The sequence below is a fragment of the Myxine glutinosa genome, chromosome 13, assembly GCF_964187855.1.
Source record: "Myxine glutinosa chromosome 13, kmMyxGlut1.1, whole genome shotgun sequence".
NCBI classification, from domain to species: Eukaryota; Metazoa; Chordata; class Myxini; order Myxiniformes; family Myxinidae; genus Myxine; species Myxine glutinosa.
Genome location: NC_136273.1, coordinates 46,395,074 through 46,421,494, shown reverse-complemented (window position 1 = coordinate 46,421,494; position 26,421 = coordinate 46,395,074). Strand labels below are relative to the sequence as shown.

Sequence of the window (26,421 nt, the reverse complement as noted above, 5' to 3'; positions counted from 1 at the left end):
CGACTCTTTGTCAAACCCCTCTCCCTAAGCTCTTTCAGAAATCTCAACGTTTGTATATTTGTTGTAAAAAAACTTAAATTCTCAATATATATTTTTGAGTTTTGAGCCACCTATTTATTATGCATGTAAAACTTTGAGTATATGTGGCAGGTGTTCAAAATCGTATCAGAACATGCAACTCACACCAATCAAAGAAAGGCGACTTTCTATTTTTCAATATACATGTACAATTGTACATACATACATACATATATATATGTATGTATGTAGATACATACATACATACATACATACATACATACATATATGTATGTATATATATATATATGTATGTATGTATGTACAATTGTACATGTATATTGAAAAATAGAAAGTCGCCTTTCTTTGATTGGTGTGAGTTGCATGTTCTGATACGATTTTGAACACCTGCCACATATACTCAAAGTTTTACATGCATAATAAATAGGTGGCTCAAAACTCAAAAATATATATTGAGAATTTAAGTTTTTTTACAACAAATATACAAACGTAAAATATAAAAATGGTCTCAACAGTAACAGTGGAGTGCCTATCCTATATATATATATATATATATATATATATATATATATATATATATATATATATATATATATATATATATATATATATATATATATATATATATATATATATATATTTGCAGCTCAGGATTCATATTTTGAAAAGAATAGCACACAGAGCAATAAAAGAAAATTTAAAATTCTTTATTAATAGCCTGACGTTTCGAGAACAAACTAGTTCTCTTCCTCAGAGGCATTGAGTGTGGTTTGGTGGTAATAAAACCTCTGCAGCTGTGCAGCGATCAGTGCAGCCGTTTGTGCAGCACCCGGGTAAATAACGTTATGCGGGAGTCCAAACCTGAAAATGCTGGAGGCCAAAGCTGAAATTGTAAAAACAATATAGCCTATTTTACTCCTGGAGATCCCAGGATTACCCACCCAAAATATCGTTGCGATCGGTTCAGCCGTTTTTGCGGTACCTTTAAATGGACGGACAGACATTTGGTGAATTATAGTAAGATTACGCCCATTTTAAAGAAGCCAATCACAATCCTAAAAACGAGAAAGTCACTTGGTAGAGAGCATACATCTGCCAGGCTGAATAGTTTACATTTTGTATTCCAATGATAGGTCGAATGTGGATCTGGACATGCACCAAAATATAATCGGCTTGTTCTTGTCACCTTGCCAACTCATCCACCTAGTTTTGCCATAAGTCGGCCCAACTTTTTGAAATATCATTCTATATATCGTTTTTGGTCCTGTCACTCAATGGTGAAGAATCACTTGTAAGATTTAATAAATCTTGAATTTGTATCCGGATTCGGATCTTCACCAAAATAGAATGGATTCATCCTTGTCACACACACATCCAGTCCATCAGATTTCATCCGAATCAGTCCATTGCTTTTTTGAGATATTGTGCTATACATTGGTTTTTGCCCTATCAAACAGCCAGATAAACAAACAGACATACAAACTAGAAATTGGTCAGAGACCGAGGACTTGACGGAATGTACTTTTTTTATTCAGGGGTTGTTGGTTAGAAGGGAATCGGATAATGTTTGACTGCGTTATTAGTAAAAAAACAAACAATTTTTGACCTTGAGTTTGACCTTTCAAGGTCACTCAAGGTCAAAGGTCATGGGGCCAAATGAAATGTCGTATGTGACTTCCTATATGCCAGTAACAGTAAGTGTATGCATATCTCTTCTACTTTTAATGTTATAGTGGTTTGAAATATATTTTAAATGAAAATTCGACCCCCCTGATGTCACGTTTTGGGTGACCTTTAGCTTGACCTTGGGCCTAGAGAGTTAAAAATTCGGCACAGTCTATTCCAGGGCAAGGCAAATTTGTGTGTAAAGTATGGCGATGCTAGGTGCAACGATGTAGACGTAGTACTGCGCACAAACAAACAAACAGACAGACACAAACCAACAAACAGACAGACACAAACCAACCAAACAACATGCTTGCCAGAATCTATTCCGGAAAGTAACAAACAGACAAACAAACAAACAGGGGTGAAAACATAACCTACCTCCACCTTCAGTGGTGGAGGTAACAAGCCAATTCATAAACAAAATATAAATTCCATTTCATAACAAAAATGGTCTCAACAGCAACAGTGGAGTGCCTATCCTGAAAAAGGAACAGGAGGGGTGCCCTGCCAGCTCTGCCATCACCCATGCTATTCGCAAAACAAGCCAAGCAGCCGTTTTCGGCCCAACTCAAGCCATGTGAAACCCATGTGAAGCACTACCTCCTTGGCATACTCTCTTGCGTGTTGTCCTTGATCCATATGCTGAGGGCCTTCCCCCTTTATATGTGGACATCCCGGACATGCGTGACCACCTTCGTGTACTCTATGCAGCGCTCACTGCAACACTTTCATGAATTGCTTTCTCCTTCCGTATGTATCCAACGGTGGATTCGCTGATGCCATAATGCTCACAGAAGCCACACTCTCTCCTTTTGAAAGCCAGGTGAGCAGCTCCAATTTGGTGCTCATGATCATCACTTTTTTCTGCCTCTTGGTAGTCGACACATCTCCGGCACTGATCTTGCGCTTGGGAGCCGTGATTGAACGATGAGCAGAGTGAGAGGCAAAAACGCAGGTCAAAACAACAGGACGAGAACAATGATCGAGATCGATGACGCAGTCTGTATATGTAGGAATGCGAGCATTGTGGGTATCTGCAGGAGAGGTGAACGGAATGAAACTGTCCAATGTTTGTGGGGGATGTTATCGGATGATACCGTATTGAACAGCTACTAATTATAGTAAAAGATTTAATGAAGCGTTTTCATTCTATAACTCTCGGGGGATGACATGTTATGCAGCTGGTGGGACATCCCACGAAACCCACATATCGTGCGGCTGAAATATTTACCGTATTTTAATGCGGCCGCGAAAGCCATGAACACGCGAAGCACAGTGCCGCGAATGTAGAACCAGGTTATGCTCGCGGCTAGGAGAAGATGTTTTTTTTTGCATATGTCCAACTGCTTTGTGCGTGGCTGGTGAAAGATGGGTGTTATAACTGTCATTCTTGCGGCTCGTGAATTTTTTTTTGCGTCCACGAAAAACCGCAAATTCCTGGGACACATGGCTGCAAATAGAGAGAGCCCCTCCTTTGTCATTGTTCAGTTCATTGAAAATTTTTCATTTGAAATTACTCACAATACCCTCATCAGCAGCTGTTTCCAAATGTTTTTTGCAAGTAATTTATTTTCTAAATCACTAGTTTTTTTTGTTTTTTTTACACACTGAGCCTTTCTCTAATACACAGAGGCACTTTGCATTCAAATAACTCCTCAATCCCACCCTTGCCATTGAACAATTGTGAACAATGTAGAAGGTTGTTGGTGTGCCTGCTGAAGAGCTTTTTCTTTGCCTTCGCATCTGCATTCGTTTTCTTTCAACATTCAATCCCCCCAAGGGTGAATTTTAGCCAATACAGAAACCCATTACATCTCCCACATGTTCGGGACTATTGTTACCTCGTATGTCTCGTCTGCCAATACCACTCATGTAAGCAAGCATGCACTTTAATCATATAGATGTTTTAACCATATGTGTGGAACAAGTGCCAAATGGTCTATTGATTTTACTTGTGTTTTGAAATTTCTTTTCTTTTGACATGGGTTTACAACCTTATGCTTATGAGGTAGACATTTTAGGTTGTTTATGTTTATGTATACCTGTGACTTGCATTGTTTAATGTCCCATACAAATAATATATTAGGGTTTGTATGAGCTGTTATTTTTTGGGATTGTTATTCCTTGGGTTTGGTATTCTGAAAAGAAGTTGAGGTAGCACACTCACCTTGAGCTGAGCTGGGTTTGATTCCTAAACCGACTATAAAAATGACATTATGGAGCTTTCACAGGTGTTGCATCAATGAGCACACCTTTCTTCACAGGAGTGATGCTAAGCCAGTTGTCTCTTCTGCTCACATTTGCTAGCAGACATTGACGTTGCCATGATACCCTTTTGAAAGAGTAGGCCAATTGTGTGTGTGTGCACCCTGACCAAATTCCAATAAAGTTAGGCCGACTAGTGATAGTCGGGTTGTTGCTTCTGCCTCATTTTTTGAACCTGCGTGATTCATTTCTGCTCATTTTATCTTAGGTATTGTTACTCACGCGCACGTGAAAAAGCTGAATGCCTCAACTCTATGTTTGCCTCTAAATCTTGTGTCCCAAACCCATCCCTCTCTGTACCCACCATACCCAGTCATACCCAGCTGCTCCTGGACTCTGTGTCCTTTCCTCCTGACAAGGTGGAAAAGTTTCTGTCAACCCTCGACTCTGATTCTGCAACTGGTCCTGACGGCATCAGCCCACGGGTCCTAAAATCATGTTCTTCTGCTCTTTCACTCCCTCTTTCTATTCTCTTCACCCTCTCTTTTGCTCAAGGTCATCTGCCATCTGCTTGGAAATCAGCCAACATCACCGCTTTGCACAAAAAAGGTGCAAAAACAGATCCCAGCAACTACAGACCAATCAGCCTTCTCCCAATTATCAGCAAAGTCATGGAATCCATCATTGCTTCAGATATTAAATCTTTCCTCTTCTCCAATGGCTTGATCTCTGATCATCAATTTGGTTTCAGACCTGGTCACTCTACTCTGGACATGCTGCTTCTGCTTTCTCAACAATGGATGGAGGTCCTCAACGCCAAACAGGAAATTAGAGCCGTCTCCCTTGACATTTCACGTGCCTTCGATACGGTCTGGCACCCTGCTCTGCTCACCAAACTCTCCTCCTTTGGTATCCATGGAAATCTCCACGCATGGCTGGCGGACTTCCTCTCTGGTCATAGTCAACGTGTGGCCCTGAATGGGTTTCTCTCATCTCCTCTTCCTGTTCAGGCTGGAGTTCCCCAAGGTAGTGTTCTGGGCCCTGTGCTTTTTCTGGTCTTCATCAATGATCTCTCTGACTCTCTTGAAAATCCTCTCTATCTCTTTGCTGACGACTCTACTCTCTGTCGCTCCATTCCTCATCCCTCAGATCGGCAGACTGCAGCCTCCTCACTCTCTGCAGACCTGGACAAAATCACAGACTGGTCAAACAAGTGGAACATGTCTTTCAATCCTGACAAATCTCACACTCTTACAATGTCTCTCCGAAAGGACCGACTGGCCAACCCTCCCATCTACTTTCTCAACAATCCTCTCCAAGAAGTTCTGTCGCTGAAGCTTTTGGGTCTCACTATCTGCCATGATCTTACTTGGGAAAACCACATTTCCAAGCTGGCCTCCAAAGCCAGTCACCGACTGGGCATCCTCCGTCGTGCGAAGTCCTTCCTTGGCACACCTGAGCTCCTCACCACATACACGGCTTTCATCCGCAGCTCAATGGAATACTGTTCCCCCCTCTGGGCTGGTGCTCCTGCCTCACACCTTGCTCGGCTTCACGCTGTTGAGGCCAAAGCTTTCAGAATCATTGGAATCTCCTGCGATGTAGTCAACTCCGAGGGCCTTTCACTCACTCACCGCAGGCAGGTTGGTGGTCTTTCTGTCTTCTACCGACTCCTCTCCGGCCTTGCTCCCCCAGCTCTCTCTGTCCTCTGTCCCCCCTATATTCCTTCAGGTCGCACAAGATCTGCCTGCAACCCTCTTATGGTTAAACTGCCAAAGTCTAGGCTCTCTGCTCACCTTCACTCTTTCATTCCCCTTTTCTCCCGCCTCTGGAACAAACTCCCCCACTCCCTTCAATCCCACTCCTCCCTCCAGGTCTTTAAAACAGCTGTTCACCACCATCTCTTATCTTCCCCCATCGAAAACCTTGATCTTTTCTACCCCCGGTAATTCACCCCAGAGTCCTTGCAGTGTTCATATGTTTTATTCCTCTCCCACCTCCCCCCAAGTCCTCCCGATGTCCCTGCTCTCAAATGTTGTGTTTGTGTCCTTCCCCCTCTCTCCCCATCTTGTCTGCTGCTCCCCTTGTTTTTTGTGTGTTTGTGTGTGTGTGTGTTTTTTGTGTGTTTTGTGTGTCGGTTTGTCTTTTTGTGTGTTTAATGTTAGCTCTTTCACGAGCCTCGATCTTGTATACAAAAAACAAAAAAACAAAACAAAAAAAAAACTCAAAAAAAATACAAACAACATAACCTCCTCCTTCACTCCAAAAACAACAACAGTAACAACAACAACAACAACAACACTATAAAAAAACCGAACTTTATCTTCGGAGCTCAGTTACTCCTTAAATTCCTTTTCCTTATCCTTTTCAATATTCCTAAACTGAATCTTCACTGAATAAATCGTCTTCTTTAAAAGCATGTAATAACTTTTGCCATCTTATTACAACCCTCAATAACATCAAAATGCCATTAATTACAACCATCTTATCACAATGTCCTGTTAACTGCTGTATTTATACTTTTATACCATGTCTTTCACACCTGTGATTAGCTGGTGACATCGAATTTGTCACCGAGTCGCCAACCATCACTCCCGAAATTGCTTTCCGATTGAAGCTAGTGTGAAATGGAGTCGGTGTGATTTAATTGGGGGTAATGACACTCCTCCACTCTCATGTCACTCCAGCGATCTTGTCCATGGCTTTTTTGTATTTGCATTTTTTTTCGTGTATGATCAATATCAAAACAATGTTTGTGCTGTTCTGGATCATTACAACACTGTTTTTTTGTTTATCTCCTGACACTACAACTGGAATAGTTTGTGAATTTGTGGATCATCATCATTATACCATGAACAGCCTGGTGTTGGCTTAGCGGTTCGGGTGCCGGCTTGGGATCCTAGGACCCTGAGTTCGAATCCCGATCGATCGCTGAATTAATGCCAGGGGGGTTGACCCAGCCTGTTCATCCTTCCGAGGTCGGCAAATTGAGTACCAGCTTGCTGGGATGAATGATCCCGGTGTGTACCCCGGTTTAGAATAGGTACACCATATCCTGACGGCATCGTAAGAAGCGACTAAGGGTTGGTGTCAGGAAGGGCATCCGGCCATAAAAACATTGCCTCAAACAGGGAACCATGATTGTCTTTTGGCCCGCAAGGCTAACCCCCGCTCTAGCGGGGGAAAATGGCCTTAAAACGTTCAACCATTCATTCATTCATTCATTCATCATCATCATACCACACTGTTTACAGAGTATTGGTGCTGCCAAAGCAATTGCTTGGCAACGGTTGTGCTGGGTGGTTTGGTTGTGTTGGGTTGTGCTGGATGGTTTGGTTGTGCTGGGTTGTTGGGTTGTGCTGGATGGTTTGGTTGTGCTGGGTTGATGGGTTGTGCTGGGTTGTTGGGTCATCTCTATTATAATAGCTGTAGATGATTCTGTCTGTCTGTCTGTCTGTTGGGCGTCTGTCCGGGGTGTGGCTTACTCGGTTTGCAGAGTAGCTCCACCCATAGCTCCACCCATTCTGGGAGAGACTTTGCTTCATATAAACAAATATCCACCATTTTATTAACTCGCATAGCTTTGAGGCCTGTTTTGTAGGCCCGTGGTGTCTTGCTCTCTCTCCCAGTTTTATTTCAAATCAAATTCGATATATCATTTCATTTTTCACAGTCGCTAACATAGTTTTAGACTCGGTTGAAAAAAAACGGGAAGAAAATCCGATGAAAGTTGCCGTTTATAGAACGAAATGAATTCTCAAAGGCCTGTAACTTCAAGGCCATTGAGTCTCTCTCACGCCTTTATCTCCAATCTAACTCACCATCTGATTTCATTTTTATCGATGCTTTTGGACTCGGTGTCAGCAATAATTGAGAACATTCCACACACGCGGGAAAATGCAGAGATATATTTTTAAAAGTCGCGTCATGATGTATCATACACCGCCCAACATGACACCGATGGCAACGTGTCGACATATATTAAAAATTCGCTTTTGCTTTTCCGTTAAGATATATTACTTTTTCGTTTGATGACAGTCGTCACAAAAACGTCAACAATGATGCCGACATATATTTCTTCGTTTTTATTTCATTCAACATTATTAGCCGGAAGTAAAATATGTTTCAGGAAATTACCGAGATATTTCTTCGTTTTTTTTATTAGTTATGTGCGCATACACTTTAAATAGGTTTATTTGAAATCTTTAATTTTCCACAATATAATTTACTTGCCATTTATCATTTGATGATTACGAGACACTTCCTCTTGAGGATCGTGACAATTCATGCGCTGCGTGGAAACTTCTATTTCCAAAATGAATGAGACGATCGATGAAGAACGCAGACTTGAACAGGATGTAGCAAGAAAACGAATGAGACGGGCGAACGAGTCCATCGACGAACGTCAATGCAAACTTGCGGGGTGACCCGTGGGAATCCCACGGGCATGGATGTGTGTGAAATTTCGACATATTGAGTTAGATGCTGCACATTCATTTTTACAAAATGGTTACTGGCAAGTCATCAGATCCAGAAATGGTGGAATGAACACAATTTATTTACGCGCAAGCACGAAAGCAAGACGGGCCGATTTCCGATTCCGACGGGCGAGACGGGCCGATTTGGAGCAAGAAAAAGAACGAGACGGGAGAAAAACGAGAGAAACGAGACGGGGAAAGCCAATTGAAGAGGCGAGTGAGGAGCGATTGGAGAGGCGAGTGAGGGGCGATTGGAGAGGAGTGTGAGGCGCGATTGGAGAGGAGTGTGAGGCGCGATTGGAGAGGAGTGTGAGGCGCGATTGGAGAGGAGTGTGAGGCGCGATTGGAGAGGAGTGTGAGGAGCGATTGGAGAGGAGTGTGAGGCGCGATTGGAGAGGAGTGTGAGGCGCGATTGGAGAGGCGAGTGAGGAGCGATTGGAGAGGAAAGTGAAGAGCGATTGGAGGGGAGTGTGAGGCGCGATTGGAGAGGAGTGTGAGGCGCGATTTGAGAGGAGTGCTAGGCGCGATTGGAGAGGAGTGTGAGGCGCGATTGGAGAGGAGTGTGAGGAGCGATTGGAGGGGAGTGTGAGGCGCGATTGGAGAGGAGTGTGAGTTGCGATTGGAGAGGAGTGTGAGGCGCGATTGGAGAGGCGTGTGAGGCGCGATTGGAGAGGAGTGTGAGTTGCGATTGGAGAGGAGTGTGAGGCGCGATTGGAGAGGAGTGTGAGGCGCGATTGGAGAGGCGTGTGAGGGATTGGAGAGGAGAGGAGTGTGAGGGATTGGAGAGGTGAGGGATTGGAGAGGAGAGGAATGTGAGGGATTGGAGAGGAGAGGAGTGCTAGGTGGGGAGAGGAGAGTGTCAGGTGGAGAGGAGTGAGGGGTCACATATTATGTGAAATAAATAAATTGTGTTCATTACACCATTTCTGGATCTGATGACTTGCCAGTAACCATTTTGTAAAAATGAATGTGCAGCATCTAACTCAATATGTCGAAATGTCACACACATCCATGCTCGTGGGATTCCCACGGGTGACCCCGCTAGTGCTGGATGGTTTGGTTGTGCTTGGTTGTTTGGTTATGCTGGGTTGTTGGGTTGTGCTGGGTTGTTTGGTTATGCTGGGTGGTTTGGTTGTGCTGGGTGGTTTGGTTGTGCTGGGTGGTTTGGTTGAGCTGGGTTGTTTGGTTATGCTGGGTGGTTTGGTTGTGCTGGGTTGTTTGGTTGTGCTGGGTGGTTTGGTTGTGCTGGGTGATTTGGTTGTGCTGGGTTGTTTGGTTGTGCTGGGTTGTTTGGTTGTGCTGGGTGGTTTGGTTGTGCTGAGTGATTTGGTTGTGCTGGGTTGTTTGGTTGTGATGGGTGGTTTGGTTGTGCCCGGGTGGTTTGGTTGTGCTGGGTTGTTGGGTTGTGCTGGGTTGTTTGGTTGTGCTGGGTGATTTGGTTGTGCTGGGTGATTTGGTTGTGCTGGGTTGTTGGGTTGTGCTGGGTTGTTTGGTTGTGCTGGGTGATTTGGTTGTCCTGGGTTGTTTGGTTGTGCTGGGTGGTTTGGTTGTGCTGGGTTGTTGGGTTGTGCTGGGTGGTTTGGTTACGTTGGGTTGTGTCCGCATTGGTCACTATCATCACTATCATCACTATCATCACTATCACGGTATGCAGAATCTACAATGCTCACTATCATCGCTATCACGGTATGCAGAATCCACATTGCTCACTATCATCGCTATCACGGTATGCAGAATCCACATTGCTCACTATCATCACTATCACGGTATGCAGAATCCACATTGCTCACTATCATCACTATCACGGTATGCAGAATCCACATTGCTCACTATCATCACTATCACGGTATGCAGAATCCACATGGGTTGTGTGGTTGTGCTGGGCTGTGTGGTTGTGCTGGTTGGTGAGGTTGTGCTGGGTGGTTTGGTTGTGCTGGGTTGTTGGGTTGTGCTGGGTGGTTTGGTTGTGCTGGGTTGTTGGGTTGTGCTGGGTGGTTTGGTTACGTTGGGTTGTGGCCGCATTGGTCACTATCATCACCATCACAGTATGCAGAATCCACATTGCTCACTATCATCACTATCACGGTATGCAGAATCCACATTGCTCACTATCATCGCTATCACGGTATGCAGAATCCACATTGCTCACTATCATCACTATCACGGTATGCAGAATCCACATTGCTCACTATCATCACTATCATGGTATGCAGAATCCACATTGCTCACTATCATCACTATCACGGTATGCAGAATCCACATTGCTCACTATCATCACTATCACGGTATGCAGAATCCACATTGCTCACTATCATCACTATCACGGTATGCAGAATCCACATTGCTCACTATCATCACTATCACGGTATGCAGAATCCACATTGCTCACTATCATCACTATCACAGTATGCAGAATCCACATTGCTCACTATCATCACTATCACGGTATGCAGAATCCACATTGCTCACTATCATCACTATCACGGTATGCAGAATCCACATTGCTCACTATCATCACTATCATGGTATGCAGAATCCACATTGCTCACTATCATCACTATCACGGTATGCAGAATCCACATTGCTCACTATCATCACTATCACGGTATGCAGAATCCACATTGCTCACTATCATCACTATCACGGTATGCAGAATCCACATGGGTTGTGTGGTTGTGCTGGGCTGTGTGGTTGTGCTCGTTGGTGAGGTTGTGCTGGGTGGTTTGGTTGTGCTGGGTTGCTGGGTTGTGCTGGGTGGTTTGGTTGTGCTGGGTTGTTGGGTTGTGCTGGGTGGTTTGGTTACGTTGGGTTGTGTCCGCATTGGTCACTATCATCACTTTCACAGTATGCAGAATCCACATTGCTCACTATCATCACTATCACGGTATGCAGAATCCACATTGCTCACTATCATCGCTATCACGGTATGCAGAATCCACATTGCTCACTATCATCGCTATCACGGTATGCAGAATCCACATTGCTCACTATCATCGCTATCACGGTATGCAGAATCCACATTGCTCACTATCATCACTATCACGGTATGCAGAATCCACATTGCTCACTATCATCACTATCACGGTATGCAGAATCCACATTGCTCACTATCATCACTATCACGGTATGCAGAATCCACATTGCTCACTATCATCACTATCACGGTATGCAGAATCCACATGGGTTGTGTGGTTGTGCTGGGCTGTGTGGTTGTGCTGGTTGGTGAGGTTGTGCTGGGTGGTTTGGTTGTGCTGGGTTGCTGGTTTGTGCTGGGTGGTTTGGTTGTGCTGGGTTGTTGGGTTGTGCTGGGTGGTTTGGTTACGTTGGGTTGTGTCCGCAATGGTCACTATCATCACTATCACAGTATGCAGAGTCCACATTGCTCACTATCATCACTATCACGGTATGCAGAATCCACATTGCTCACTATCATCGCTATCACGGTATGCAGAATCCACATTGCTCACTATCATCGCTATCACGGTATGCAGAATCCACATTGCTCACTATCATCACTATCACGGTATGCAGAATCCACATTGCTCACTATCATCACTATCACGGTATGCAGAATCCACATTGCTCACTATCATCACTATCACGGTATGCAGAATCCACATTGCTCACTATCATCACTATCACGGTATGCAGAAGCCACATTGCTCACTATCATCACTATCACGGTATGCAGAATCCACATTGCTCACTATCATCACTATCACGGTATGCAGAATCCACATGGGTTGTGTGGTTGTGCTGGGATGTGTGGTTGTGCTGGTTGGTGAGGTTGTGCTGGGTGGTTTGGTTGCGTTGGGTTGTGTGGTTGCGTTGGGTTGTGTGGTTGTGCTGGGTGGTGAGGTTGTGCTTGGTGGTTTGGTTATATTGGATTGGTTGCTGTTGCCCACCCAGCAAGTCAGTCAGGGAACCAATTTGTAATTTGTTGAGGGTGCCAGCGATAACTTGCTGCCTCTTCGTTAAAGACTGTGGGATCTTCGACGTCCACCAATTTTCAGGACTGGCAGACTGGTCTTCTGGCTTAAGGTCCCTCTGATGGACGGTGCACACAATATAGGTGTATTGCCCTACATGTGAAACACCAGATTGGCAGTTTATAGCTGGGTCGGGATTCAAACGCAGACGAGACAGCTCAAAGGAGTGTGTACATACCAGTATGGTACCTGTAGTGTAGACCACCCTGCCCTCCCAATAATCTTCCCATATCAAAGTATGTATTCCTCTCTATGGCCCCAAAGGTGTGTTTATCATCAGACGACACTTAAATGTGTGAGCAGATGCCCTGGCATCTCATGTTTTAAAATTTTGTTTTTGTTTATCATAGTTTGACCACAATTTCGTTTCATCACTACCTGTCTTACATCCTTCGTTTTCACTTGGTGGAATTAAGGTAGCGTAGGTCTTTAAGAACGGGTTACTATCTTGCACCACTTATTGGTCAGGAAAAAGAACCGCTTTGTTAAATTTATTTTGAATTTGTGTGCTTTGAATGAATTCCCATGATTTTCTTTCACACAGGTAACTGTGGCTTTGATCAGCTTTCTAGAAACGATGCTCCTCATTTACCTTAATTACAAGGTGAGAACTAACGCTTCATCCTTCCCTCATTCAATTCTTCCTTTTCTGCTCTTCATCCTGCTCCTGCTCTTCATCCGGCCGTAAAACATTGCTTCAAAAAAGGGGACCAAAAAAACAACAACAACCACGGTCCCCGAAAAAGGCCAACCCCCGCTTTGCGGGGAAAAATGGCCTCCAAAGGTGGTTATATCCTGCATTCATTTTGGCTCTTTCGGATGGGCGTCTCCCATTTGAACTCCCTTTACATAAGTGGTAGGGGGATGTAGCTATATATATGATAGGCCTGTAGTTGTTGTTTTAGTTGTGATCCTTTATCGTTGTTAAGATTTTTCTTGATTAAAGTTCTCTCAACCATATTAGTGTTTAGACGTCATTCAAATCTACACGTGAATGTCATTGGCTGCTCATGCTTGTGAATTCATCTATTGCTTTCCTGACCATCTTTGGCTCCTTTTTAATATTCTAGACCTTTTTTCACCGACCTGCAGACTCTGCACGTTGTAAAACAATGGATCCTTTTAACCAATGCTCTGCATGTCTTTGCTTTTCCAGGGTAACATATGTGAGCAGGTTCTGCAGATCTCATTTATTCTGGAAATGGTTACAACAGTCCCTTTCATTATCACGGTAATGTCAATGCAACACATTTGTTCTTGTTCCCATTCCACTTTTACAGACACATTCTCTAACTCACTTTACTTCACTTTTTTGAGTTCCATTCTATTTCGTATTTCATCATCAACCCATAGAGATTGAGTGGAGCCATATTATTACTATTGTACACCGCTCCTTTCATATTCCATCTGCAGGCGCTGAATGATGTCATCACCGGGCACCGAAAGGAGCCCGGCGATGACGCGCGCTGAATGGGAGTACTCGGTTTTCACTCTGGTTTCTTTCTTTCTTGTGTGTTTGTTTGTTTTCTTGTTTGTTTGTTTGTTGTTTTATTTGTTTGTTTGTTTTCTTGTTTGTTTGTTTGTTTTCTTGTTTGTTTGTCCGTGCAATATCTCAGCCATTCTTTGAGCTGGGAAGCTGAAAATTCAGCACAATGCTTTGGCAACAACGGTATTTTTTGGTTTTCCAATTAATCAATTAATTGCTTAATTACTTAATTATTTATCGATTAATTATTTCCCTATTTCTTTCCTTTCTCACCTGGGCAATATCTCAGGTACCTTTTGAGTTAGGAAGCTAATATTTGGCCACGACAATGACCAAGTGATTTGGTTGTAAAGGGTATTTTTGCTTTATTGATTAATCAATTAATCGATTCATTATTTAATTATTCGATTAATGACTTAAATAAATTATTTTACCATTATTATTTATTTATTTTCATTATTAATCACTTATTTATTTTCTTTCTCATGTGGGCAATATCTCAGGTACCTTTTGAGTTAGGAAGCTAATATTTGGCCATGACAATGACCAAGTGATTTGGTTGTAAAGGGTATTTTTGCTTTATTGATTAATCAATTAATCGATTCATTATTTAATTATTCGATTAATGACTTAAATAAATTATTTTACCATTATTATTATTATTATTATTATTATTATTTTTTTGTATACAGAGTCGAGGCTTGTGAAAGAGCTAACATTGATCAAACAAACAAACAAATCAAACAAATAAGTAAACAAAGTATATAAAAATGGGAGCGGTCGACAAGATGGGGAGAGAAGGGGAGGAAGCACACAAACACAACATTTGAGGGCAGGGACATCGGGAGATGTGTGGGAGGCAGAGGGCCTGGGGGGAGGCAGGATAGGTATAAAACGCAAGGACACCAAGGACTTCCAGGAAAGAAGACAAAAGTCACCTCAAAAAAGTGGATTTGGGGTGAAATTAGCAGGGGTAGAAAAGATCAAGGTTTTGGATTGGGTAAAATAAGAGATGGTGGTGAACAGCCGTTTTAAAGACCTGGAGGGAGGAGTGGGATTGAAGAGAGTGAGGGAGTTTGTTCCAGAGGTGGGAGAAAAGAGGAATGAAGGAGTGAAGGTGAGCAGAGAAGCTTGATTTTGGCAGTTTAACCATAAGAGGGTTGCAGGCAGATCTTGTGTGACCTGCAGGAATATTTGGGGGACAGAGCCCAGAGAGAGCTGGGGGAGCAAGGCCGGAGAGGAGTCGGTAGAAGACGGAAAGACCACCATCCTGCCTGCGGTGAGTAAGTGAAAGGCCCTCGGAGATAGCGTCATCGCGGGAGATTCCAATGATTCTGAACGCTTTGGTTTCAACAGCGTGAAGACGAGCTAGGTGTGAGGCAGGAGCACCAGCCCAGAGGGGAGAGTAGTATTCCATTGAGCTGCAGATGAAAGCCTTGTATGTGGTGAGGAGCTCAGGTGTGCCAAGGAAGGACTTCGCACGACGGAGGATGCCCAGTCGGCGACTGGCTTTGGAGGCCAGCTTGGAAATGTGGTTTTCCCAGGAAAGATCATGGCAGATAGTGAGACCTAAAAGCTTGAGTGACAGAACTTCTTGGAGAGGATTATTCAGAAAGTAGATGGGAGGGTTGTCCAGTCGGTCTTTTCGGAGAGACATCGTAAGAGTGTGAGATTTGTCAGGATTGAAAGACATGTTCCACTTGTTTGCCCAGTCTGTGATTTTGTCCAGGTCTGCAGAGAGTGAGGAGGCTGCAGACTGCTGATCTGAGGGATTAGGAATGGAGCGGCAGAGAGTGGAGTCATCAGCAAAGAGATAGAGAGGATTTTCAAGAGAGTCAGAGAGATCATTGATGAAGACCAGAAAAAGCACAGGGCCCAGAACACTGCCTTGTGGAACTCCAGCCTGAACAGGAAGAGGAGATGAGAGAAACCCATTCAGGGCCACACGTTGACTACGACGAGAGAGGAAGTCCGCCAGCCATGCGTGGAGATTTCCATGGATACCAAAGGAGGAGCGTTTGGTGAGCAGAGCGGGGTGCCAGACCATTTCAAAGGCACGTGATATGTCGAGGGAGACAGCTCTAATTTCCTGTTTGGCATTGAGGACCTCCATCCATTGTTGAGACAGCAGAAGCAGCATGTCCAGAGTAGAGTGACCTGGTCTGAAACCAAATTGATGATCAGAGATCAAGCCATTGGAGAAGAGGAAAGATTTCATATCCGAAGCAATGATGGATTCCATGACTTTGCTGATAATTGGGAGAAGGCTGATTGGTCTGTAGTTGCTAGGATCTGTTTTTGCACCCTTTTGTGCAAAGTGGTGATGTTGGCTGATTTCCAAGCAGATGGCAGTTGACCTTGAGCAAAAGGGAGGGTGAAGAGAACAGAGAGAGGGAGTGAAAGAGCGGAAGAACAGGATTTTAGGACCCGTGGGCTGATGCCGTCAGGTCCAGTTGCAGAATCAGAGTCGAGGGTTGACAGAAACTTTTCCACCTTGTCAGGAGGAAAGGACACGGAGTCCAGGAGCAGCTGGGTACGACTGGGTACGGTGGGTACAGAGAGGGATGGGTTTGGGACACAAGATTTAGAGGCAAACACAGAGTTGAGGCATTCAGCTTTTTCACGTGCGGAGTCAGCTGTGTAGCCGTTTGAGGTAAGGGAGGGGATGGAGGGGGAACAAACACCAGAAACAGGTTTGACCAGACGCCACCAGGATTTGGAAGAGGGAGACAGATAAGAGAGTTCGGTCTTGAGAACGGAGAGATATTGTTTCCTGGCTCTCCTGAGGGTGGACACACACTTGTTTCGGGCTTTGTGAAAGGAAATGAGATTTCCTTCCGTTGGATTTGCTTTCCAGGAGACGAAGGCAAGTTGTTTCTGGGCAACAGCCTCACCACAAGATTCCGTGTACCATGGACGGGAGGAAGGGTATGACAACTGAAGACGAGATGGGATAAATCTGTGCGTGAGAGAGAGCAATTTACTTTGGAAGAATTCCCAGGATGAGTTGATGTCAGAGGTGCTAGAGATGGGAGACCAGTCCAGATGATTGATGGGCTGCTTGAAGACCGTGCCAGTTGGCCTGAGTGAAATGCCAGACTCGTCGCCGCTGAGGAGGCTCCCTGAGAATGGTCAGAGAGATGTCCACTTTAACAAGCAAAGATGATGTACTTACTTTTTCCACATGCAAAATTTGCATTTATGTTTATTTAAATTATACAATGGACTACAAAATGTAAATGTTTCATGATATTTGTTATATTATATCACCTTTATCTATCAATATTGTTGAAATGAAGATCAAATAGCTGTATGTTGAAATATGTTGAAAATGTCAAAACTTTACATGGGGTGTACTTACTTTTTCACGTGACTGTATATAGCATGGGAGGGCATGGAATATGTGTATCGGAGTAACGAAGAGGCTGTCAATATGGCTTTGTATAATGCTGATTGATGTTGCATTCTTTGTTGATCAATAAAGCCTCCGTCTCTCAGTCATCTGATCATGTCTCAGTCATCTGATCTCAGTCAACTCATGTTGATCAAAGCAATAACTTGCGACTCAGTCATCTTATTACAATGGATAAGGGTGGTTGGTGTATAAGATTGATTGCTTCAGTAGTGTAGTGCAAAACTTCCAGATGAAAAAAAAACGATCTTGAAGATTATTATTTTATTTAAGTTTTATGGAGGACCATGCTGTTTATGGGTGTCCCCTTCGTGGATTCGCTCCATCGCGATGAACTTATTGAGACAAAGTTTGCGGATTGCGGTTAATGTGCTCGAATAATCGTGGGTTGGTGAACAATTTTCCACATTTATTCACCAAGTTAACATGGGCTGTAAACACCCCCTCAAAACACAATAACCCCGTCAAATCCCCCAACATCATCATCACCATTATCTTCATCAACTTCAACTCCTTTTTTTCGTTGCCGCCATCAACATCGCCATCACAATTGCATTATTGGATCAAGTTTATCATCATTATTATTAACGGTAATTTCCATGATATTAGTAACTCAAGATAATAAACTTTCTCTTCTGTTCTTAATACAGGAAAATAATACTTCTTTTCTTAATAACCTTTATTCATGAAAATCAATATTACAAAACAATGCACAAACATGTTAATTAAGGGTACAGTTTGGACAAATTTTAAAGTTGAAATGTTGAACTCGCCAACCCTATTTTCCCGATTACCCCCTAAGTTTGCTAATCACTGTGATGCTTCAACAACATAACCCCCGCAAACGGCAAGGTCCTCCTGTATATACGTAAACACTGCGCAGGGTATTGTGTTCTATGAACTCTCAAGTTAATGTTTTAGGTTTTTTGCTTTCACTAAAAGGTCCCTGAGTGTCCGACCACGTCGAAATGATGTCATTGGAGGTTGAGGAAATGTGGTGCAGAGTGTTTCTGATTGATGGAGGAGAGGAAGGGCCTTATTCAGAATACTTGGCAATTAGGATGAGGAAGGGAAGTAGGTGGTTACCAGTGGGACACGGTTAGTTGCAAGTTTGGGTTTGTAAGTCAGAAGGTCTGGTCTAGGTTTGCGTTTTGCTCGGTGTATCGCTTCTTCCACAGAGTGCGGGTCATGGTGTCTTTTAATAAAGTGTGTTTCTATTTGGGAGAGAGAAGTTTCTTCTGCCTTTTTTGTTGAGCAGGTGCGTCTTACTCTGATTGCTTGACTGTATGGTATGCTTGTAATTGTATGTTTAGGGTGAGGTGAAGGGGGGGGGGGGGGGGGGGGGGAGATTTTGACCAGATAAACTGGATGTCCTCAATATAACGTACCCAGGATTTTTCCAAGATGCCATGATGAGGTTGTGCATAGCTTTTATCCTCTATCATTCCCATAAAAATGTTGGCGTATGATGATGCAACCGCCATGTCAATGGTGCCCATAGCGGTACCCTGAGTTTAAATGTAATGTCGTCCGTTGAATTGGAAATTATGCAATTTGATCATCAGTTCAAATGCTCATAAGGTCGTGGGTAGGTGGGATTGGGACTTGTCGTGTATACAGTGTTTTGCGGCATTCAGTCAGGCCTTCTCAATGTGGAATATTAGTGTAGACTGTAGAGGGATGCAACATCAGCCGTGGCTACAATTATTCGGGAGTTGAAAGGTGAGTATGTTTCGTTGAATTATTGGATGTGAGTCAGAAAACTGGTTGTGTCCTTAATGTACAAGGAGAGATTCATCACGAGAGGACGTAAATTACAGTCAACAAATTTTCATATCAGAACAGTTGGACATGCGCAGCCAGATACAATTGGTCTACCTGGATTGTTTACCTTGTGTATCTTAGGAAGAAAATAAAGTTAAGGACTACAAGGGTCTTTAGGAACCAAGTGAGATTTGATAGTTTCATCTACCTGAATAGAATCTTCTACCTTTTTAACCTCTCAAAGATGTAAAAGGGTGGGGTCGAATGGGAGCACTTTGTGGGTATCGCTATGTAGTTGGCGATTACCTTCTGCAATGTAATTAGTAATCGACATAATGACAACGGCAGAACCTTTATCTGCTGGCTTTATTGCCAAGTCTTTATTATGTTGAAGATTGTGGAGTGCTCGTCTCTCTACCTCGTAAGATTGTCCTTATGTCTTGAATAATTTTATTTTTGCGCCACATTTTCAATTTCATTGCTTACGTGTTCCATATAGACATGTAGATATGGATTGTCAACACGTGGTGTCCAGGTGCTTTTGGTTTGGGTAATAAGGTGAGTTGTGGTGTATTAGTATCGGTGCATGTGATTGTATGTGTCTGTTGGTGTTGTTGGTTGTGGGGCTGATGGTGCTGGGTGTACTTTAGCAAAGTGTGCCTTTAATGTCATTTGCCGACAGAAATCTTTTAAATCCTCTTTCAATTGTAATTGGTCTATTTGTGGAGCGATTGGGCAAAATTTTAGACCCATAAAGAGCAAGTTTATTTCTGCCTTACTGAGGGAATGATTGGAAAGATTGATGATCCATAGTTTAGGTAAATCCTCAAGTTTATTTGTAGGAGAGGTTCTATTAATTGGCGGTTTGACCATTTTCAACCATAGCTGTGCCTGTTTCCTTGGAGGAACGGTTCTGTATGTAATGATATCTGCGGTTCGTGTCGTGTTTTTTTTACAATAATGTATATTTTTGTGTTTATGCTTAAGTTGATCGGAAGTGGTTCGAGTTACCCGATTATTGTTTACATAGGGTGTATTCCCTTGGAATGGTTTCATATCCTTGCACAATATTTCATTCAATTTAAATTTCCTTTCCTGAACTTTAACAATGGAGCGATCAGCAATCATAAGCTTATCAATGAAGGACCACATTATGTGGTGGTATTGTTCAGGATTCACATTCTTCCACAGCTCCTCCTTCTTTTGGCTGATGTTCTCATTAAATTTGATTTCTACTTGTCTTTTTACAATCCTCAGTAGTTGTTGAGCAGTGTTCAATAGTAGTAGATTCCAATGTGCAGTGATGACGTCATCGTTGGTTTGAGCTGTGAAGCAGGATCGTTTTTTTTATGAGTAGGCCCTTAGGTACGATGCCTCGTTGTTTGTATTTCTTTAGATAAGTAAGGTGTAGTTCATGCCTTTGTCTTGTTTGCATCAATCATTGAAGTTTCGCATCATCAATCTCTAAGGGTCTAAAATTTTGCCAGTGTAAAGGTCTAAGGGGTGTAAAGGGTCTAAGGGTTGTAAAAGGTCAATTGTTTCTAAGGGGGTGTAAAGGGTCAAAGGGGTGTAAAGGGTCAAAGGGATCTAAGGGGGTATAAAGGGTCTAAGGGGTGTAAAGGGTCAAAGGGGTATAATAGGTGTAAAAGGTATAGAAGGGGCTAAGGAGTGAAATGGTATAAAAGGGTGGAAAGGGTCTAAAGTGTGTAAAGGAGTGAAGGTGTAGTGAAGACATTACCTCAGTTTCGTAAATAAATGAACTTGGGAGTGCAACACGACAATAACGGGCCAAATGACTTCCTCATGAATACATTCTGAAGGTGCTGTGTATATATGAATATGAATAAAAATGTGTATATATATATATGAATCAAGGCACCTCCTAGCTTTAATGGTGAGCACCAGCCACGGATTATGTCTCACACGGTAAAAACCGCATAACCCACAAGGAACAAACAGCCTATCTGCCACCCAGACCATCGTTCCTGCCAGTGCAAACCAAAACCAGGGGGTGTGGTGCGATCGGCGGAGATAACAATAAACGCCCTAACACCATGATGAGCGCTGTCCCGATCTCCTGTGGACTGAAGTCCTCGACCAAAGCACACTCTACACATATAGAAAACACACTCTACTTGATTCACTTAATAGACGAATTTGGTCCTCATTGGTTAGATTTTTTTATATTATGCCGTCCTGATGAGGCCAAATAAGCCCGAAATCTGGATTGGCGGCTCTGCTTGATGTTTAGCCAATGGGGACCAAATAATGAAATCTCTGTCTGTCGACAGATTGGCCTAGCTGAGGCATCTAGGACGGAGGTGACGCTTTGGTCTCGGACTTCGGTCCACAGGAGATCGGGACAGCGCTCATCATGGTGTTAGGGCGTTGAGATATATATTATATATATATATTGTTACGGATCGCGGTTTAGATGTTATGATGGGCCGAGCGGATGGTCCACCGCGACCTAACAGTTCCCCCGATTCTTCTCCAACTCACCCGATTCACCCAGACGTTGGCCAAATCACGCTACGCTAAATCAATGATTGGAAAGGACACAACGACTGGGATAAATGAAACGACGCAAGGGGTACAGTTCTCAAGACCTCTGGAGGAGGATACAATTAGTGGTGGAGAAAAGGGGTAGATTACAAGGTAATGAGGTAAAGACACAGAAGAGATGGGCACTTAATTACAGTCTTATCTTAGCCCAGACAGACCACAGACAAACGGAACAAGGCTGACTTACACAGGGATTGATGGCAGGGAAGGACAGGTCGGTTGATAGCACAAGGTGCACCTTGGCTCGGGGACAGGATCAAGCATGGTCCAAAAGATGCAGGGAGGCCTCACAGCGCTCGGAGGTGGCGTCTTTCTTTCTCCAAGCTCAGCGCGCATCTGATGTCACCTCCCTCTCGGCTGCGCATGCTCAGCGGGGAGTCACACGCCCTCGGCTGGTTGGCTCCGCCCCAGATGGGACCGGTCCGCCGCTTCTATTGGGTGCGGGGGTTACCGGGCTCCGCCCTTGACGAAGAGCTGACAGGGAGCCCCTATTTGGTAACCCCGTCGAGCACATGTTCGATGGCGGCTCGTTGGAAAGGCCTGGTGCCCTCCCAACACCCCCTACCAACCAAGCCGGAGTGAGGACGCACACTCCCCGCGCCCGCCGCGGCTGCTGTTGTTGTTGTTGTTGTTGCTGAACCGTGAGGAAGAGCTGCGGGGAGGTATTGGGAGGTCCTAAACTTCCTAACGGTGCCATACAATCACATTCTGGTGCAACGAAGAGTCAGAATTAATGGAAACGAGTCCTTAACTGACATAGACTAAGAATAACTAGCAAGATGTCCTATAGTTGTCTTACATGAGATGCGGTGAACCTGGGTGCGACATTTAATGGGGGAAATAGGGGGAGGTCGGGTCTACAGAGTGTTGTTTACAGAAAATGGGACTAGGGAATGGGGGATTGGGGATAGTTGGGAAGTATTGAGGAAATAGGGGAATATTTACAAGCGGATATGGATGGATGCAAATCCCATATCCGCAACATTGCACCCTTCTCTACCTCGGGGCGTCCCGACCCGATAAATTTTTACCTACTTTAGTGTGGCACTCAGATGTAGTTCCCTCTACTATTAACTCAACCCTGAGTGCGACAGTTTTACAGATGTTCACAAATGAGTAAATATGTCCCCCTGCGACGTTGCACCCTTCTCCTAACAGAAACACACCCACAGGATAACCGAATCGCGGAAAGCATCCTCAAACTAAACATACAGCCGGTAGGGAGCATCATTTATACAAGACTACACTGATATTTACACTACGATCCAGGACCTGTTCTTTGAGGAACACATGCAGATGTTATGCATAGGGAGAGCACGCATGCCAGCATCGATACACCAACCCACGAGTGCCCTGTGGCCCTACGGCCTTTAATAATGTGCAGAGCACCCCGTCCAAGCACCAAAAGCACCACCCCATACGCACAGTCAGCACCATCCGGTGCACCAATAAAGTGTTCAGTAACAATGCACAATTAAGTGTCCATGGTCACCGGTGGTGTCGCAGCCGGCCGATGTTCTGCCGCTGGTCTTGCCTTCATGGAGTGCACTTGGCCTTCTGGCTTCTTTAGAAATAAAGAAAGGCGCCAACCGCGTCCATTTCTGAATTGTGGCCATCAGGGGGGCCAACTAAAAGTGGTTCACCTGTATGGCATAGGTGCCACGTTGACCCAGAGGTCCATCCACGGGTGGTGCTTGACCGCAAAAGAACTGCGGTCCATTGTGGGCGGCCACAAAAATTGCGGTCCATATGGTGTATCGCTCCAGGCAGCAAGCAGCGGAAGTACAGGCCCACAACTGCGGAGCCAGCACCTCTCTCTCCTCTCTCTCTGCCCCAAAGCCAGATCCTCGGAGGTGGGAGACAAAAGAAGACAAGTGAGTAAGGTGGTAAGGGCGCAAAAGTGCACGCAATACTAGGTAATGCACACTGGGGGCACATGGGAACCAGGTGAGACAGGTACGTTCCTACCGTACGCCCCCCCCCCCCCACCAGGTAACCTACATTGCCCCTCCCTTACCCCTTACTGTATCCACAAAACACAACACTACCCATAAACATCTACTTTACACATCAACAAACGTCCCTACTGTCTTCCCCGTTCCTCCCATCAACCAAATTCGTCTTCTCTCCCTCCTAACCAATCAAATTTGCCATTTCCAACTCTCATCAAAATTTGCCATCTCCAACTCAACATCAAAATTTGCCATCACCAATTCATCATCAGTCCCTCCTAAGGAGGGAGAGATGGAATCACCCCAATGTCTCATCCACGTCGTGATGCGTCTCACAAATCCACACAGCAATTCTCCCTTCCTGCAACACAGAACAAAGGAACACAGGTGTGGAGTCATCATCATCACCTCAGGTAAGTGGCTGCGTATGGTGCGACAGGTTCATCAATCCTAACTATTTCCTAAATGACTTTAACAACTTTACATTACCCGGGGTCTTTCCCTGCCAATCCATTGGCCAACTTACACTATGGGTTCTAAAAACCAATTCCCATTGACCAAACTGTGGTGCTTCTCAAGTTGGGGTCTCACTCCCCCGATTCATCACTCGGTGCCCCCGCACAATTTCGGTGGCTGGGTCGTGTGACGCTCCCAGCTGGTCCGCCCACCTGCACACCTCCACCACTGTTGTTGCCTACCGAGCTCACCTGCTCCTCACCCTAACCTAACTAACTGGGGAAGGCCCTCTCGCACTCTCACCCCCTCAGTGCCCTCTCTGGCACGGGCTGCCCGATCCACACCCGGGATCCTCCGGCACCCACTGACACTAACGGCTCCCAGAGCCCACCTGCGGCCTCACCTGGCCGACATCTAACAGTGGCGGAGTGCCCAACCATTCACACTCATACTAACAGGCCACACGACCAGCCAATTTCACCACACCAATGCACCCATCCACAATACCATTCTGCATCCGCACCACAAATGCCAATATCCAACCACAATTTACCTATACCTTCTAACTATTCTTTAAACTACCCTCCCCGGGTACTCGTGAAAAGGGGTCCACTCTTCCCCCATCCACACCTTCGCACCATGCACACCACTCCATACCACTTACTCCAACTCTCTCCACACCACTCATTCTCTGCTCCATATATTCCACACACCTGTGCTTGCACACCTGTGCTCTCATACTTGGTGCCGCCTGCACCCTTCTCTCCCCCAAACGCATTCGCGCTGATCCACAATACTCACTACTCATACACTGCTCCACACACCTGTCCAGTTCTCACACAGCATCATCTCATCTAACTACTCCCCTCTGAAACTTGCGCTTCCCAGTCGTCCCTTTAAACTATTGCGCTCCGTCGTCATTATCATCCACTCTAATCTACCTGCGTCCCCTCTACAGGTATCCTTGTCACTAAGTAACCTTAACGTTACCTAATGTCATCTTTGCTAGATCCCTACACACAATATCCTAACCCACCCGGGCTAGTTTTCACTGCCATACACCCCATAATCTATTGCGCATCTGCTCCCCTATCATGGGAAGGGTGGCAGGGATGCCACCCTTACCCACCGTCATACGGCGCGAGTGGGACCTTGTGGGACCACCTCGTATGTGAGTCGTTGCCCGCCTGCCGGACCCCGTGCGTCGCCCCTTGCGGGGTCAGCGCGGGGCCGAACCGGCCGGGCCCCCACAGTACATTACCCCCAAGGGGCTCCCGTGCCTCCCCTGTCCCTCTAAAAACTACCCCTGTTGGTGTCGATGCATGGGTCACACTTCCGCAACCCGCTACCCATTCCATCCCACCACAACCTTGCTCACTCACACCTCGCACCTCTCCCATCACCGGACCCTCTCGCTCGCACCCTCGTTCCATCCCCTCCGGACCAGCCATACACCTCACTCTTGGCCTCTCACGAACATCCGGGTCCATCTCGACCCCCAAGCTTATTAAATCACCTGGCGCATCATACGCACGACCATATTGGTCACCACTTACACCGGGTCGTCTTTATCTTCGCTTCTCCTCCATCACCTGCGAATCCCTCATCCGGTTAATGAGCACATCATCACGATCCGAACACAGACTTTGGACCAATTCTTTTACTTCCTCCTTTATCTCTTTCTTATCCTCTCTCCGTCGCTTCTTAATTTCGCTTAACCCTTCTTCCACTTCTTCTAATTTCTGCTTCACCTCCTTCATCTCCTCGTGCGCCCCCTTAAGTTCTTCCTCTAACTCCACCTTATTTTTTTCTATGTGCTCCCGCACCTCCCGCTCTTTAACCTCCATCACCTCTACCACCTTGTTCATTTTCCTCGTCAGGTCCTCATGTACCGTCTGACACTCTTTTTTAATTACCCCTACGTCCTTTTTCATTTCCTTCTGTGTCGATTTTAAACCCTCTATTACCGCTGTGTTCTTCTTTACCTGGTCCCCCTCGCTTCGTCCCTCATTACCCCCAATTGCTCACTCTGAGCATCCATCCGGTTCCCCATTCTTAAAATTTGGTTTCTCATCCCCCTGTTCTCTTCCCTCTCCTCATCCGCCTTGACCATGAAGGCCTGCATCTGCTGCATGAATAGGCCCCAGTTCATTGGTGCTGCGGCCGCTGCTACGGTCACGGGCGTGGCAAAATTTGGTGCCGCTACACCCACGTGCGCGAGGACGCCATTTTGCGCGCCTGAAGCCTCGTGCGCGAGGACGCCATTTTGCGAACCTGCCGCCCTCACTGCTTCGCTCTCCTCTTGTCCCTCAATTTGGTCCTGGATCGACCCTGCCTCACTCTCCTCTACCGGAACCCAGCCGTCTTGATCTGCCATAGCGCGACCTTCAAAATTCGGTTTTTTTTT

General features: G+C 45.0%; 1 protein-coding gene across 1 annotated transcript in view; it reads left to right on the top strand.

The window, feature by feature from the left end:
• Window positions 1-26,421, top strand: part of LOC137438913 (potassium channel subfamily T member 2-like) — a 463,350-nt gene that overhangs the window by 264,095 nt on the left and 172,834 nt on the right. Inside the window, exons 6-7 of the mRNA XM_078767009.1 lie at window positions 12,924-12,983; window positions 13,536-13,610. Coding sequence (XP_078623135.1) covers window positions 12,924-12,983; window positions 13,536-13,610 — 135 coding nt within the window. The remainder of the gene's footprint in view (window positions 1-12,923; window positions 12,984-13,535; window positions 13,611-26,421) is intronic.